A 17,961-nucleotide genomic window follows, 5' to 3' on the forward strand; every position below is an offset into this window, starting at 1 on the left:
CTCTTGGGCTAAAGAGGTAAGAAGCCGAGGGATCCTAAGATCCAGAGCCTAATGAGGTTGGAAACAACTCTTCTTGTGTAGTCAGGATTTCCATGGAGTAAAATGGCAGACTTTACCCCACCACGGAAACCCTTTATAGTCCTAGGTATGTCAGGAGTGGCCAGGTTATGAATATTTGGGGAGGGGCATGTTCTAGCTCTCCCACTGTTCTGGGCTCTCACATAGTAAAGATGTCAAGGGACCAGAGAAGGCATAGCCCCTTTATATAAACTCCTGACACTCCATCAGAGTAAAAAATTAACAGGATGATTCCAAGAACTTGGTGACAAGGCACGTACCCTCTGGTGCTTCACAGAGAGGAAACCTCTTTCCAGTCCCCCTTCCAACACTCTCCTTCCTCATTAAAGACCTTTTGGGGGCTGGGTGCGGTGGCTCACACTTGTAATCCCAGTACTTCGGGAGGCCAAGGCAGTTGGATCACCTGAGGTCAGGAGTTGGAGACCAGCCTGGTCAACATGGCGAAATCCCCTCTCTACTAAAAATACAAAACAATTAGCTGGGTGTGGTGGTGGGTGCCTGTAATCCCAGCTACTCAGGAGGCTAACACAAGAGAATTGCTTGAACCCGGGAGGTGGAGGTTGCAATGAGCTGAGATCGAACCATTGCACTCCAGCCTGGGGGACAAAGGCGAGACTCGGCCTCAAAAAAGAAGAAAAAAAAAAAGACCTTTTGAGATACTGAGTTGACTGCTATAGGCACCTCTTGGGATGTCTAATCTCTAAATTTTTATAGTCCATTTTTGGATGCCTGATCTCTGTATTTTTACAGCCCATTCCTGCTCAACTATAATGTCTTTTGACTGATTCAGATTAATCAGTTACAGACACAATTGACTCACAGTCATACTGATTTTTTTTTTTTTTTTTTTTTGGAGACAGAGTCTTGCTTTGTTGCCCAGGCTGGAGTGCAGTGGCGTGATTTCAGCTCACTGCAACCTCTGCCTCCAGGGTTCAAGCGATTCTCCTGCTGAGTAGCTGGGATTACAGGCGCACGCCACCATGCCCAGCTAGTTTTTGTGTTTTTGGTAGAGATAAGGTTTCACCATGTTGGTCAGGTTGGTCTCCAACTCCCAACCTCAAATGATCTGCCTGCCTCGGCCTCCCAAAGTGCTGTGATTACAGTCATGAGCCACTGTGACCAGCCCATATTCATTCTTGAATCCATAAGGACATCACCATCATCCATCACCACCATTCTCATCATTTTATATTTATTAAGCACTCATAATGTTCCGGCCCCCAACTCCAATGACTGCATTACCCTCCTACCCCCTCCCATTCCCATCCCCAGATCTTTGGAAAAAGCTTCATAATCATATCTGGCCCTCAGACACAATGATATAAGGATAAATTTCTTGGGGAACCTGGAGTGTTTGGTCTTTGGCCAGTCTGTCCCTGGCACAACTACAGAAATAAATATATATACGTACACATATATATGTATGTATATATATTTATTAAACCTTTGCGTGTATCTGTACAATATTGATCTCTGCTGATTGCTTAAAATAGAACCTGATTATCTCTACTACTACAGCATCTACTAAGCCAAACAGCCCCACCACAAAGGGAGACCCAGTTTCACAGACTGGCTAAGAACCCTCTAGGGCATTTTAAGTAATTGCTGTGAATTTTGCACAGCAGTCTAATACTTACTTTTCCCTAGAGCTACTGCCCAGAGAAACAGGACTGAGGCAGAAGGGGCACTTGGGGATGATATAGAAAGATCTGTAAGGCAAGTCTAAAGATTAGCGGCCATGACAGATGTTTGTTTGGAGAGGGGACTCTATTTTCCAGACATTTCAGATGGCCATCCTGGCTCACCTGAGGAGTGCTGGCAAAGACAAGCGTCCCCTGAATGCACATATGGTCTAAGGGTACCTTGAGAAGTCATGAATGTTTTCCCAGAAAGGTGAAGACCCTAGAGTCCCCTCTTTTGCATTTGCTGTCCTCAGATGGTGTCTTCAGCAGTGAAGCAGCATTTCCTTTAACAATCTGTGATTTCCTAGGATGCTCAGAGAAGGCTGGGTAACACAGACCAACCCATCCCAAGGAAATCCTATTCAAGTCTAATGGATAAGTGAAGAGCCAATGGCTTCTTTGAACCTAAAACTGGCTCCTCCTCAAGCACAGCTCTAGCACAGGTATGCTTCATACCAAGGGAATTGCTTCCCCAGACACTGCTGGTGAGAGCCGGTCAGTGAGTTAGCCAAGAGAAAATGTTGCTGGCTCAAATGGCTGGTATAGTGTGACACCACTAATGAGAAAATTAATTACATGTTGCTGGTGGAAGGGGTGAGTGCTGGTCATGGGCTAGAGACTGCCTCTGAGTGTTTGGATCACCAGATAGATTCTGGGCTTGAGGAATACCCTCTCCAGGCAGCTGATCAACCACCTCAGGGATCATCCAGGACTTCTAATTTATCTCCTTAGGGACCTCCTGGGCCTGCAGATCAATCTCCTTAGGGAACTCTTGGGATGGTTTATCAATCTCAGGAATGCTCTGAGACAACAGATTGAATGCAGAAGGCTCCTGGGCCAGCCTGCCAACCTCCACAGAGAACTCCTGGTATGACTGGCTGACCTCCTCAGGGATCTCTTCAGCTGGCCTGCCAACTTCTATAAGGGTTTCCTGAACCAAGCCACCAACGCCTACATGGAACCTATGGACCAGCTTGTCAACCTGCACAGAGACCCCCTGGCATGACTGGTTGACCTCCTCGGGGTTCTCCAGACACAGCTGGCAAACTTCCTCAGAGACTTTCTGGCACAGTTGACTGGCCGTCTGGCATGGCTGGCTGATCTGAGGGACCTCCTGGCATGTGTGGTTACCATTGTCATGGTGCTCCTGGCATTGCTGGCTGATGTCAGGGACCTCCTGACATGGCTGGCTGAGCTCCTCAGAAATGTTCTGGCATGGCTGGCTGATGTCAGGGACCTCCTGACATGGCTGACTGACCTCCTCAGCCACCTCCTCGTTGTATGGCTGGCTGGTTTCCACAGGTGGTACCTGTGAGGACTGATTTGGTTCAAAAAGTTCTTGTTCCCCTTCTATGGAGAGTTCTTGTGCTCCATTCCTAGGGGTCTCCTGGAGCAGCCCAAGGCCTTGACGTTCTTCAGTCACATGTGAATTTAGGGAGGGTTGATCACTGAAGCCAAATTGGGAGTTACCATCTACTGTAGTAGGGGAAGAAGGACCAGCACTGGACACAGTGCTAGAAGGGCCACTGCTGTCTGTAAAGCAAAGTCAAGAGATCAAGTCAGAGAAGCTGGAAGAGTAGGCTCCACCCTGTGCAGATAGTTCAAATGCTAGAATGGCTGGCCTAGGCTACTCATGTCTCTGAATTCTTCCTAAGTTAAGCAGAGACTCCTAAGTTTGCTTAGCTCAGGAACTGTCACCCTGGCCTAATGTATACTCTAACAGTAACCATAAGGTACATGTAAGACTTTAGGAGAGAGTACTAAGACCAACTTCATCTGGTTCTTTCACAAATACACTCCCGTCCCAATTCCAAGTTTCCATGGCCTCTAATTCCTACTTTGGAAGCATATGAATACTTTAGCCAAGTGGTTCATAATCAAAGTCAAAAAAAATTTTTTTAAATACTAATTTCCAGTTTTCAATTCCAGAGATCCTAATTCTATAGGTTTAGTGTAAAGGTGTAGCTTGCAGGAAGGAGGAGGATGAAGGCAATATAATTTTGTTGGAACACTCTCAATTGAATCTGATGTACACCTTCTGTTAAGAATCGTTCTTTAAAGCAATCAATGTATTTCTGGGGCAGAGGTAATCATTATTTATAGCCCAAATGATAAATTGGCAGGAGAACGTAGAAAGACAATATAAATCAGAACAATAGGAAAGAAAATGGTTTCCCTGGCCAGGTATGGTGGCTCATGCCTGTAATCCCAGCACTTTGGAAGGCCGAGGCAGGCGGATCACTTGAGGTCAGGAGTTTGAAACCAGCCTGGCCAACATGGCAAAACCTCGTCTCTACTAAAAATATAAAAATTAGCCAGGCGTGGTGGTGGGTGCCTGTAATCCCAGCTATTCAGGAGGCTGAGGCAAGAGAATCACTTGAACCCCGGATGCAGAGGTTGCAGTGAGCTGAAATTGCGCCACTGTACTCTAGCCTGGGCAACAAAGCAAGACTCCACCTCAGAAAAAAAAAAAAAAAAGAAAATGGTTTACCCAAAGACGGAAAATGGCCATGGAATCTCTACATGGCAGTTCTTAACCTTTCTAGTGGTCAGTGGCCCCTTTGAAGTACTAATAAAAGTCACAGATTATCATCCAGGAAAAATGTACATATGAATATTCACACTAATCTTTACATGTGATTCCTGAAGCTCATAGACTCTACCCTGAAACCACATTCCATGGATCCAGGGTTAAGACCCTTGTAAGTCTTGGGATATACAATGTTACAGGCTTGTCCATATTATATACACAGAAAACATTAAAAAACAGATTGTCTAGATCCTGACAGTAATGTAATAAAGACCTCAGAGTCTTCAATTACACTGTGGGATGATTCCTAACCCAACCTCTACTTCTTCACTGACCTCTATCTAGTACAGGACTAACCTACTTTTCCCTTGGTAAATATAATTTTTATTGATAGTATTGTAACGATACATTAAAGCACTATGGTATCAATAATGACAGATTCTGGGAAAAGGGGACATCAGAACATATTGCCGTTAAAGAAAACCTCGAAAAGTTGGTAAACCTGAGCCTACAAAGGCTCAATTCATCATTGAGTTTAAGGTATGCTAGTTCTCTCTCTTCTATCAAGAATTAAAAGAGGCATGCTTCAAGCTGAAAAAGAGGCCAGGCACAATGGCTCACGGCTATAATCCCAGCACTTTGGGAGGTTGAGGAAGGTGGATCACTTGAGATCAAGAGTTCGAGACCAGCCCGGCCAACATGGAGAAACCCTGTCTCTATTAAAAATATAAAAATTAGCCAGGTGTGGTGGAGGGTGCCTGTAATCACAGCTACTTGGAAGGCTGAGATAGGAGAATCACTTGAGCCTGGGATGTGGAGGATGCAGTGAGCCAAAACTGCACCACTGTACTCCAGCCTGGGTGACAAAAAAAGACTCTGTCTCAAAAAAAAAAAAAAAAAAAAAAGAGAGAGAGAGAGAAGATATAGTTTTGAGCCAACAAGGCTTTAAGAGATGTGGAGCTTATTTCTGGTGCAGACATATAGATCCTAAAGATGTTTACCAGTGAGGCTAACCACCTGATGCTGAGTCAAAAATCTGATACTAGATGGAAAAAAAGAAAAAGATGTAAGCTGAGCTTTACCCAAGTAAAGAAGTAGCCTTAATATCCAGCTAGTGGTCTGATTCAGGCAAATCAACAAGGTCAACCAGAAACAGAAGAGAGAGAAGGGTAAGATTTCCAGGGGCACAGAACTCATCAACATTCCAGGAAAGAGGTAAAAAGGGCAAAGGCAAGGTGAGTGAAAGATTCTCTGAAATGCAGGGGAGGAATTCTTGGTGTCAGGGAAGAAAGTTTTTTCCTCATATAGGGGAAGAAGGGCAAAATTCTACAACTGTTAAGTCCAATGCTGAATGAAGTAACAATCTTTGCTTGGGTCCTATCCAAGTAAAATAATGAAAGTCATGTTTCATTTCAGTTATTCCCCAGAGGCAGGATGATACTTCACCAGTGCCTCTGGTCCATATCCCCACCTCCAATTACCACCAGTAGCTCCTTCTTCCTACAGTCATTCAAGAATTCTGTGTGACTCCACTGTTCACACTGTTACCAAAAATAACTAGTGATAGATTAGAGATAATAAACAATAGATGGGAAAAAGCAGCACCTCAACTTAAACTAAAAACTGAAAACAGACCAACAGGAGAAGGGTCATAGAGAATTAAGTAGCAGATTCTAGTCTCCTGCTCCCAGCTTTTCTAAATATCTAGGTTGTCTGCTAGTCATCTTTACTGGAGAAAGCTGTAGAGATTAAATAGGGATCAGAGGAGAATGAAGTCTCCATCCTTTCTTCCCCAAAGGCCCCTTTGAGGAAGAACTTCTCTCCAAATTAAAAAGTATTCCTGCCTTTTGGCCAGAACTGCCATCTTCCAGTAATTTGCCAAAATGACGAACACAAAGGGAAAGAGGAGAGGCACCGGATATATGTTCTCTGGGCCTTTTAGAAAACATAGCGTTGTTCCTTTGGCCACGTATATGCAAATCTATAAGAAAGGTGATATTGGCTGGGCGCTGTGGCTCACGCCTGTAATCCTAGCACTTTAGGAGGCCGAGGTGGGTGGATCACCTGAGGTCAGGAGTTCAAGACCAGCCTGGCCATCATGGTGAAACCCCATCTTTATAAGTAAAAAAATAATAATAATAAAAATAAAAAATTTAAAAAAAGAAAGGTGATATCGTAGACATCAAAGGAATGGGTACTGTTCAAAAAGGAATGCCCCACAAGTGTTACCATGGCAAAACTGAAGAGTCTACAATGTTACCCAGCATGCTGTTGGCACTGTTGTAAACAAACAAGTTGAGGGCATGATTCTGGCCAAGAGAATTAATGTGCTTATTGAACACGTTAAGCACTATAAGAGCTGAGATAGCTTCCTGAAATGCGTGAAGGAAAATGATCAGAAAAAGAAACCAACTGAAGCACCAGCCTGCTCCGCCCAGAGAAGCACACTTTGAGAGAGCCAATGTGAAGGAGCCTGAGCTGCTGGAACCTATTCCCTAAGAATTCATGGCATAATAGGTGTTAAAAAAAAACAAAAGGCCTCTGGACTGTAAAAATGTTTCTCTTCATTGAGTGGAAGTGTGGTGTCCTCTCCCCCAAAGAAATATTTAAAGCAAATTTTAATTGTGTCCCAATTCATTATGTAATGTATTTACTATTCAAATTTAATTTATTTCTTGCTGAAAGATGTACGGTAGTTTACTGCAATAAATTGCTCAATTGGTTAGAAAATGGACAGGTATTACATATGAAATATTTGTACTTGTTTGAAGATACAAATCATCAAGAAAGAAATAATTTACAAAAATAAAATAAAATTTAAAAAAATTATTCCTAATACTGGAGAAAAGCTCTGCAATGAGATAGAAGAAATATGGAGAATAGAGGTAAAGAAAGAGAATAAACAGATTCTCCCTTCATGTTGGAAATGGCAGATGAGACTGCTTCTTTTCCCTCAGGCAACAGACCCCTCATTCACCAATCACTCTAGTCTTCTTGGCTTTTGTCTAGGCAGTTCCAAAAGGATTACTTACACCAAGGGGGTTTCTCAGAGCGCTGCTGGAGTTGCAGGGGAGGTGAATGAAGAGTACGTGGTGGGGAAAATGGGCTATCTGAGGCCTGGCTGCTGTGCATGGAATCAAAGAGGGCTGGAAAGGAGGTAGGGTGAAGGGAGAGGGAAGAAAAAAAGACATATGAGGAAGAATCCAGGAGCCACAGGTTCTCAACATAAGTCAAAGCCAACTTACCCTTCCTTGTCTGAGAAGTAGCATTTCCTGGGGACCCTTCAACCAAACCATTTTCAATTTTTTAAACCTTATATTATGAACATTTTTAAACATGTTTTTAAAAAAGTAGTTATGCAGTCAATGCCCATATATTCGTCTCCTAGATTTAACACATTGATATTTTTGCCATATTTGTTTCATCTATTTCTGCATGCTAAAGTGCTTTAAAATAAAGGACAGACATTATAAAACATGTCGCCTCTAAATACTTCAAAATGCATCTCTAAAATGTAAGAAATGGCTAGGCATGGTGGCTCACACCTGTAATCCTAGCATTTTGGGAGGCTGAGGTGGGTGGATCATTTGAGGCCAGGAGTTCGAGACCAGACTGGCCAACATGGTGAAACCCCATCTCTACTAAAAATGCAAAAATGAGCCAGGCATGGTGACACACACCTGTAATCCCAGCTACTCAGGAGGCTTAGGCAGGAGAATCGCTTGAACTCAGGAGGCAGAGGTTGCAGAGAGCCGAGATCACACTGCTGCACTCCAGTGTGGGTGACAGAGTGATACTCTGTCTCAATAATAATAATAAAATATAAGAAATTTTTCCAGCTGGGCACAGTGGCTCATTCCTGTAAACCAGCAATTTGGGAGGCCAAGATAGGTGGATCACTTGAGGCCAAAAGTTCAAGACCAGCCTGGACAACATGGAGAAACCCTGTGTCTACTAAAAACATAAAAATTAAGGGTGGGTGCAGTGGTTCACATCTGTAATCCTAGCACTTTAGGAGGCTGAGGTGGGTGGATCACAAGGTCAGGAGTTTGAGACCAGCCTGACCAACATGGTGAAACCGTCTCTACTAAAAATACAAAAATTAGCTGGGCATGATGCTAAGCACCTGTAATCCTAGCTACTCAGGAGGCTGAGGAGGAGAATCGCTTGAACCCGAGAGGCGGGGGTTGCAGTGAGCCGAGATGGCACCACTGCACTTTAGCCTGGGTGACAGAGCAAGTCTTCATCTCAAAAAAAAAAAAAAAAAAAAAAAAATTATCTGGGCGTGGTGGTGCATGACTGTAATCCCAGCTACTCTGAAGGCTGAGGCATGAGAATCGCTTGAACCCAAGAGGCAGAGGTTTCAGTGAGCAGAGATTGTGCCACTGCACTCCAGCATGGGTGACAGAGAGAGACTGTCTCAAAAAGAAAATTAAAAAAAAGATATATATATATTTTTCCAACATAGCCATACACCATTAACAAGCTAAACAAAATTAAAAAGAATTCCCTAATATAATTCAACAGCCAATCCATATTCAAATTTTCCCAATTATTCCCTCAAATGTCTTTTATAAAAGCATCCAAACATGAACCATGGACTGCATCTTGTTATGTCTCTGAAGCCTCTTTTAATCTAGAATAGTGCAGCCTCTTCTTTTGAATAGTAACTTTTTTGAGACAGGGTCTCACTGTCACCCAGGCTGGAGTGCAATGGTATGATCACTGTTCACTGCAGTCTTGTCCTCCTGGCTCAAGCGATCCTCCCACCTCAGCACCTTGAATAGTTGGGACTATAGGCATACACCACCACTCCTGGCTATTTTTTTGTATTTTAGTAGAGATGGGTTTTCACCATGTTGCCTAGGCTGGTCTCAAACTCTTAGGCTCAAGCAATCTGCCCACCTCAGCCTTCCAAAGTGTCAGGGTTTACAGGCATGAGCCACCGTGCCCAGCCCATAGTAACTTTTTTAAAGGAAGGCCATGCATGGTGGCTCACATATGTAATCCCAGCACTTTGGGAGGCTGAGGCGGGTGGATCACCTGAGGCCAGAAATTTGAGACCAGTCTGGCCAACGTGAAGAAACCCCATTTCTACCAAAAATACAAAAATTAGCCGGGCTTGGTGGTGGGAGCCTATAATCCCAGCTATTTGGGAGGCTGAGGTGGGAGAATCACTTGAACCCAGGAGGTGGAGGTGGCAGCGAGCCCAGACTGCACCACTGCACTCCAGCCTGGGTTTCAAAGTGAACCTCCATTCTTTTTTTTTTTTTTTTTTTTTTTGCTTGGGAGTCTCGCTGTGTCATCAGGCTGCTGTGCAGTGGCACGATCCTGGCTCACTGCAACCTCTGCCTCCTGGGATCAAGTAATTCTCCTGCCTCAGCTTCCCAAGTAGTTGGGACTACAGGCACCGCACAACCACACCCAGCTAATTTTTGTATTTTTAGTGGAGACAGGGTTTCACCATGTTGTCCAGGATGGTCTCTATCTCGTGATCCGCCCACCCTGGGCTCCCGAAGTGCTGAGATTACAGGCTTGAGCCACTGAGCCACTGCACCCAGCCAAGACTCCATCTCAAAAAAAAAAAAAAAAAAAAAGGAGAGAGAGAGAGAGGAAAGAAAAAAGAACAAGCCACATGTCTTTGCAGAAGGTCATGTCCCACATTCTGGACTTGTCTGATTGTTTCCACATAGAATCATTTAACTTCTATCCCTTGTATTTCCTATTAACTGGAAATTAGATCTAACTTAGCTAATTTATGTTAAATAATTTTGTTAAGAATACTTTAAGAGGTGATCCCATGTACTGTATATTGCATCATACTGGAGGCATATTGTCTCGTTGTCTCATTATAAGTATGGCTAAGTTTACTAAGGTGGCACCAACAAGATCTCACTGTCAAGTTTTCCCCTTCTAATTAGGGGTGATCCTTGGAGGAATGCCTAGTTCTCCATCAACCAGCATATTTTCTGTAAAGAGGAGCTTTCCTTCTGCAAATGGGACTATTTGATTAAACTGAACTACAGTTCTCACTGAAAAGGCAGAGTGTTTATTTCCCTTTAATTGGTTTTCAGAGTAGAGAGTTAGTGAAAAATATTCTCCAATAGTGGCAAATGAGTATTAATTTGTTTTATCATTTATTTAATTTTTTTTGAGACAGAGTCTTGTTCTGTCACCCATGCTGGAGTGCAGTGGTATGATCACAGCTCACTGCAGCCTCAAACTCCCAGGTTCAAATAATCCTCCAACCTCAGTCTCCTGAGTAGCTGGGGCAACAGACATGTAACACAATGCCTAGCTCATTTTTGTATTTTTGTAGAGATGGGGTTTCACCATGTTGCCCAGGCTGATCTCGAACTCCTGAGCTCAAGTGATTCCCCTGCCTCAGCCTCCCAAAGTGCTGGGATTACAGGTGCATGAACTACCTCGTCCAGCACCCAGCTCTTGTTTTCATTCATTATGAGCTTGTGGATTTTTATTATATATATTCAGTGTGCTTTTTTTTTTTTTTTTTTTTTTTTTAGAGACAGGGTCTTGCTCTGTCACCCAGGCTGGAATGCAGTGGTGCAAGCATAGCTCACTGAAGCCTCAAACTCCTGGGCTCAAGCAATCCTCCCATATCAACCGAGTAGCTAGGACTACAGGTGTGTGCCACCACACCTGGCTAATTCTTTTTTTTTTTTTTTTTTTGAGATGGAGTCTTGCTCTGTTGCCCAGGCTTGAATGCAGTGGCACCATGTCAGCTCACTGCAAACTCTGCCTCCTGGGTTGAAGAGAGTCTCCTCCCTCAGCCTCCCATAGCTGGGACTGCAGGTGTGTGCTACCACGCCCAGCTAATTTTGTTTATTTTTAGTAGAGACTGGGTTTCACTGTTTTAAATAGGATGGTCTCAATCTCCTGACCTCATGATCCACCCACCTAGGCCTCCCAAAGTGTGGAATTACAGGTGTGAGCCACCGCGCTTGGCCCTAATTTTTTTATCTTCTTAGAGATAAGATCTAGCTATGTTGCTCAGGCTGGTTTCAAACTCTTAGGCTCAAGCAATACTACCACTTCAGCATCCTGAGTAGCTACATCCAGTGTACTTTAATCAACTACAGTAATTATTCTTTTTAATGCTCAAACTGTCCCAATTTTGGTCACTGGGAGCCTCTTTGGGCTTGACTGCTTCCTTGCTTCCTTTATCCAACATGCTGCAAGATCATCCTGGGCTTTCTTTGCCCTCGACCATGTATTCTAAACAAAATTGGTTCTTGTGGGGATAAAAAAATCTTAGCTATTTCAATGATTTATGGTCCACCAAATGGTCACAATACATAAACAGATGCATGATATATCTGTGGTATTAAAATTTCATGTGGTCGGAGGTAATTAGGGAAAAAAAAGATTCTAAAAAAACTCCTGGGATGGAGAGTAATTTTCAAAAAGGTTAAAAAACCCTGCTCTAGACCAAAAATCAAGTTATTTTCCCATGGAATCCTGGTTACTTTTAGTGGAGAATGGTACATAGAAACCAAAATCTAGTTGCTAAAGGAGCTCATTGCTACATTTGCCAATGCATGCTATTAGAAAAAGCACTTAAAAACCAGAATTCGGCCGGGCGCGGTGGCTCAAGCCTGTAATCCCAGCACTTTGGGAGGCCGAGGTGGGTGGATCACGAGGTCAAGAGATCGAGACCATCCTGGTCAATATGGTGAAACCCCGTCTCTACTAATACAAAAAATTAGCTGGGCACGGTGGCGCGTGCCTGTAATCCCAGCTATTCAGGAGGCTGAGGCAGGAGAATTGCCTGAACCCAGGAGGCGTAGGTTGCGGTGAGCCGAGATCGCGCCATTGCACTCCAGCCTGGGTATCAAGAGCGAAACTCCGTCTCAAAAAAAAAAAAAAAAAAAACAAACCAGAATTCATATTGATATTTCCAATTCAAATTTATCATTACAGTATTTTAAAAGTCTTTTGAATTTATATATGTATCTAATTTATCTTACTTTGAAAATCCTGGTTCTTAATAACAGGAACATAATTCCTTATTTGCATTACTCTATAATGCACATATGTATACATAATATATATACATACACTATATATATAGTAACAATATGACTGTAGTATCAATATGACTATTGATATACAAAACTTTCCTTCTCTTTCCTTCAAAAATTTTTTGAGAAACAAACTGTTTTCCACAGAAACGGTACTATTTTATATTTCCATTAGCACTGTATGAGAGTTCCAGTTTGTCCACATCCTAACACTTTCTTTTCTTTCTTCCTTTTTTTAAAATAGTTATCCTGTTGGGTGTGAAGCGGTATCTCACTGTGGTTTAGATTTGTACATCCCTAATAACTAATGAAAGTTAGCATCTTTTCATGTGCTTCTTAGCTATTTACATGTCTTCTTTGGAGAACGTCAATTCAAGTCCTTTGCATCTTTTTAAACTGTGTTGTCTTTTTGTTGTTGTTATATGCTATACCCATCAGATATATCATTTGCAAATATTTTCTCCCTTTCTGTAGTTGTTATTTCACTTTTTGATAATATCCCTTGATACACAAATATTTTTAGTTTGGGTAAAGTCTAATTATTTTTTCTTTTGTTGTTTATGCTTTTGTTCCACCTACAAATCCATTGCCAAATTTAGGTTCATGAAGATTTACTCTATGACTTCTTCTAAGAGTTTTATAATTTTAACTCTTATATTTAGGTCATTGATCCATTCTGAGTTAATATTTTCATATAGTATGAGGTAGGGGTGAATGAATTCTTTTGCAATGTGAATACCCAGTGGTTTCAGCACCACTCATTGAAGAGACTATTCTTTCTCCATTGAATAGTTTTGACATCCTTATTGAAAATCAACTGGTCATACATGTTTAATTCTGGACTCTTGATTCTAGTCTATTGGTCTATATGTTTAACTTTTGGCAATACCACACTGTTTTGACTACTATAGCTTTGCAACACATTTGGAAATTAGAAAGTTTGAGTCCTCCAGCTTCGTTTCACTTTTTCAAGATTCTTTTGGCTATTCAGACCCTCTTACAGTTCCATAAGAATTTGAGGGTCAGCTTTTCCATTTCTGAAAAAAGACCATTAAAATTCTGATAGGGGTCATATTAAATCCATAGATCACTTTGGGGAATATTGTCATCTTAACAACATCATGTCACCTACATGAACATGAAATGCCTTTCCATTTATATAGGCCTTCTTTAATTTTATTATTCTGATTTGTTTTCGTTTTCTTTTGACTCACCTTGTCACCCAGTCTACAGTGCAATGGCATGATCATGGCTCACTGCAGCCATGACCTCCTGGGCTCCAGCAATCCTCCCACCTCAGCCTCCCTGGCAGCAGGGCTACAGGCACACACCACCACATCCAGCTCATTTCTTTTTCAAAGATGAAGTCTTGCTCTGCCACCCAGGTTGGAGTGCAGTGGTATGATTGCGGCTCACTAACCGCCACCTCCAAGGTTCAAGCAATTCTCCTGCCTCAGCCTCTGGAGTAGCAGGGATTATAGGCACGTGCCACTGCACCTGGCTATTTTTTTTTTTTTTTTTTTTTTTTTTGTATTTTTAGTAGAGATACAGTGGCCAGGCTGGTCTTGAACTCCTGACCTCGTTGATCTGCCCACCTCGGCCTCCCAAAGTGCTGGGATTACAGGCATAAGCCACCACGCTTGGCCTTTTTAAAAAATTATTATTATTTTAAATTTTTTGTAGAGATGGGATTTCTCAATGTTGCCTAGGCTGGTCTCGAATTCCTGAGCTTAAGCAATCCATCTGCCTTGGCCTCCCAAAGTGTTGGGATTACAGGTGTGAGCCACTGTACCCAGCCTTTTCTTTTCTTTTTTTTTTTAACAAGACAGGATTTCACTCAGTTGCCCAGGCTGGAGTACAGTGGTGCAATCATGGCTGCTCACTGCAGTCTTGATCTTTCAGGTTCAGGTAATCCTCCTGCCTCAGCCTCCCAAGTAGCTAGGACTGCAGGTGCATGTGGCCACACCTGGCTAAGTTTTCTTAAAAATTATTTGTAGAGCCCGGCCTGGTAGCTCACACCTGTAATCCCAGCACTTTGGGGAGCCAAGGCAGGTAGATCACCTGAGGTCGGGTGTTTAAGAGCAGCCTGGCCAACATGTGAAACCACCTCTCTACTAAAATTACAAAAAAATTAGCCCTGCAAGATGGTGGGCCCCTATAATCCCAGCTACTTGGGAGGTTGAGGCAGGAGAATCGCTTGAACCTGGGAGGCGGAGGTTGCAGTGAGTGGAGATCATGCCACTGCACTCCATCCTGGCCAACAGAGTGAGACTCCATGTAAAAAAAATTATTTAGAGAGCCAGGGGTCTCCCTATGTTGCCCAGGCTGGTCTTGAACTTCTTACCTCAAGCAGTCCTTCCACCTTAGCCTCCCAAAGTGCTGGAATTACAGGCATGAACCACTGCACCTGGCCTTCTTTAATTTATTTCAGCAATGTTTTGTAGTTTTTGGTGTACAAATCTTTCAACTTCCTGGTTAAATTTGTTCCCAGGCATTTTATTCTTTTGAATGCTATAGAAAATAGAATTGTTTTTTGGATTTCCTTTTTTAATCATTCATTGCTGTCGTATACAAGCACAATTGAGCTGGACACTACAGCTCACTCCTGTAATCCCAGCACTTTGGGAGGCTGAGGTGACAGGATAACTTGAAACCAGGAGTTCAAGACCAGCCTAGGCAACATGGAAATACTCCAGCTCTACAAAAAATTAGCTAGGCATAGTGGCACAGGCCTGTGGTCCCACTTACTTGGGAGGCTCAGGTGGGAGAATCACTTGAGCCTGGGAGGCAGAGGTTTCAGTGAGCTGAGATTATGCCAGTACACTCCAGCATGGGTAGCAGAGCAAGACCCTGTCTTAAAAAAAAAAAAAGATCTTGAAATAAGTTTTTAAAAATTAATTTTATATGGCTGGGCTCAGTGGCTCATGCCTGTAACCCCAGCACTTTGGAAGGCTGAGGTGGGAAGATCACTTGAGCCCAGGAATTTGAGACCAGCCTGAGCAACATGGCAAAATGCCATCTCTACCAAAAAAAAAAAAAAAAATACAAAAATTAGCTGAATGTGGTTGTATATGCCTATAGCCCCAGTTACTCGGGAGGCTGAGGTGGAAGAACTGCTCAAGCAAAAGAGGTCAAGGCTGCAGTGAACCATGATGGCACCACTGCACTCCAGCCTGGGTGACAGAATGAGTCCCTATCTCAGGAAAAAACAAACAAACTATGTTATAGAGATGAGATCTTGCTATGTTGCCCATGCTGGTCTCGAACTCCTGGTCTCAAGTGATCCTCAGGCCTTAGCCTCTCAAAGTGCCAGGATTACAGGTACAAGCCACTAAGCCCGACCCACAACATTTTTGTGAGTTGATCTTTTTTTTTTTTCTTGCTCTATCACCCAGGCTAAAGTACAGTGATGCAATCACCACTCACTGCAACCTTGACCTCCTATGCTCCAGCCATTCTCCTACCTCAGTCTCCCAATTAGCTGGGACTACAGGTGTGCATCAACATGCTTGGCTAATTTTTTATTTTTTTGTAGAGACAGTGTCTCCCTATGTTGTCCAGGCTTGTCTCAAACTCCAGGGGTCAAACAATCCTGCCACCTCAGCCTCCCAAAGTGCTAAGATGACAGGCATGAGCCACTATGCCCAGTCTGAGTTCATTTGTACCCTGCAACTCTGCTAAATTTGTTCATTAGCTTTAATAGCCGTTTTTTAATTGTTGGTTTTTTATTTTTGAGACTTCTTTGTGATTTTATATATAGGACTATGTCCTCTGTGAACACAGATAGTTTTGTTTCTTCTTTTCCAATTTGGGTAATTATTTTTCTTGCCTAAAACTCCTGGTACAATGTTGAATAGCAGTGGTAGAAGCCAGCATCCTTGGCTTTGCTTCTCGGGTCAGTCATGGCGCGTACTAAGCAGACTGCCCATAAATCTACTGGCGGCAAAGCGCCGCGCAAGCAGTTGGCTACCAAGGTGGCGCGTAAGAGCGCTCCGGCCACCGGCGGCGTGAAGAAGCCCCACCGCTACCGCCCCGGTACCGTGGCCCTGCGCGAGATCCGCCGCTACCAGAAGTCCACCGAGCAGCTAATTCGGAAGTTGCCGTTTCAGCGCCTGGTGCGAGAAATCGCTCAAGACTTCAAGACCGACCTGCGCTTCCAGAGCTCAGCGGTGATGGCGCTGCAGGAGGCCTGCGAGGCCTACTTGGTGGGGCTCTTTGAGGACACCAACCTGTGTGCCATCCATGCTAAACGCGTCACCATCATGCCCAAGGACTTCCAGCTTGCCCGCCGCATTCGTGGTGAGAGAGCATAAAACATTCTTCTCAGCACCCCATCACACCTACTCTAAAATTGACCACATAATTGGAACTAAATCACTCCTCAGCAAATGCAAAAGAACGGAAACCATAACAAACAGTCTCTCAGACCACAGTGCAATCAAGTTAGAACTCAGAATTCAGAAGCCAACCCAGAATCGCACAGTCTCATGGAAATTGAACAACTTTCTCCTGAATGTTGACTGGATAAACAATGAAATGAAGGCAGAAATAAAGATGTTCTTCGAAACCAACGAGAACGAAGACACCACATACCAGAATCTCTGGGACACATTTAAAGCAGTCTCTAGAGGAAAATATATAGCAATAAGTGCCCACATGAGAAGAAAGGAGAGAACTAAAATCGGCACCCTATCTTCAAAATTGAAAGAGCTAGAGGAGCAAGATCAAAAAAACTCAAAACCTAGCAGAAGACAAGAAATAACTAAGATCAAAGCAGAATTGAAGGAGATAGAGACACGAAAAACCCTTCAAAAAATCAATAAATCCAGGAGCTGGTTTTTTGAAAAGATCAACAAAATAGACCACTAGCCAAACTGATAAAAAAGAAAAGAGAGAATAACCAAATAGATGCAATAAAAAATGATAAAGGGGATATCATCACAGATGCCACAGAAATTCAAACCATCATCAGAGATTATTACAAACAACTCTATGCACATAAATTAGAAAACCTGGAAGAAATGGATAAATTCCTGGACAGTAGCCTCCTCCCATGCCTAAACCAGGAAGAAGTCGAAACCCTGAATAGACCAATAACAAGGTCTGAAGTCGAGGCAGCAATTAAGAGCCTACCACCCAAAAAAAGCCCAGGCCCAGATGGTTTCACAGCCGAATTCTACCAGACATACAAAGAGGAACTGGTACCATTCCTACTGAAACTCTTCCAAATAATCCAAAAAGAGGGAATCCTTCCCAAATCATTTTATGAGACCAACATCATCCTAATACCAAAACCCGGCAGAGACTCAACAAGAAAAGAAAACTACAGGCCAATATCCATGATGAACATAGATGCAAAAATCTTCAATAAAATACTGGTAAGCCGATTACAACAACACATCAAAAAGCTTATCCACCATGATCAAGTAGGATTCATCCCGGGGATGCAAGGCTGGTTCAATATACGCAAGTCTATAAATGTAATTCACCACATAAACAGAACCAAAACCAAAAACCACATGATTATCTCAATTGATGCAGAGAAGGCCTTCGACAAAATTCAACAGCCCTTTATGCTAAAAACTCTCAATAAACTAGGTATCGACAGAATGTATCTCAAAATAATAAG

General features: G+C 42.9%; 2 protein-coding genes across 21 annotated transcripts in view; one reads left to right on the top strand and one right to left on the bottom strand.

Annotated features, from left to right (window-relative positions):
* Nucleotides 1–1,249: 1,249 nt before the first annotated feature.
* PPIP5K1 (diphosphoinositol pentakisphosphate kinase 1) overlaps nt 1,250–17,961 on the bottom strand; it is a 58,060-nt gene continuing 41,348 nt past the window's right edge. For 19 of the 20 annotated variants that reach the window (XM_064365979.1, XM_064365978.1, XM_064365976.1 and 16 more), the window contains 2 exons: nt 7,323–7,436; nt 1,250–3,293 (listed from right to left, as the gene is read on the bottom strand). In XM_064365979.1, the coding sequence (XP_064222049.1) occupies nt 2,476–3,293; nt 7,323–7,436 (932 nt within the window). In that variant the 3' untranslated portion in view covers nt 1,250–2,475. The remainder of the gene's footprint in view (nt 3,294–7,322; nt 7,437–17,961) is intronic. The other variant, XM_012442159.3, reaches the window with a different exon arrangement.
* LOC110568754 (histone H3.1-like) lies at nt 16,081–16,646 on the top strand. The gene has a single exon (XM_021673124.2). It carries the CDS (start codon nt 16,235–16,237, stop codon nt 16,643–16,645), a length of 411 nt encoding a protein of 136 aa, XP_021528799.2. The 5' UTR covers nt 16,081–16,234; the 3' UTR covers nt 16,646.

This window comes from Aotus nancymaae, unplaced genomic scaffold (genome assembly GCF_030222135.1).
Source record: "Aotus nancymaae isolate 86718 unplaced genomic scaffold, 86718_ANA_hifiasm-v0.15.2.pri h1tg000062l, whole genome shotgun sequence".
Taxonomy (NCBI): domain Eukaryota; kingdom Metazoa; phylum Chordata; class Mammalia; order Primates; family Aotidae; genus Aotus; species Aotus nancymaae.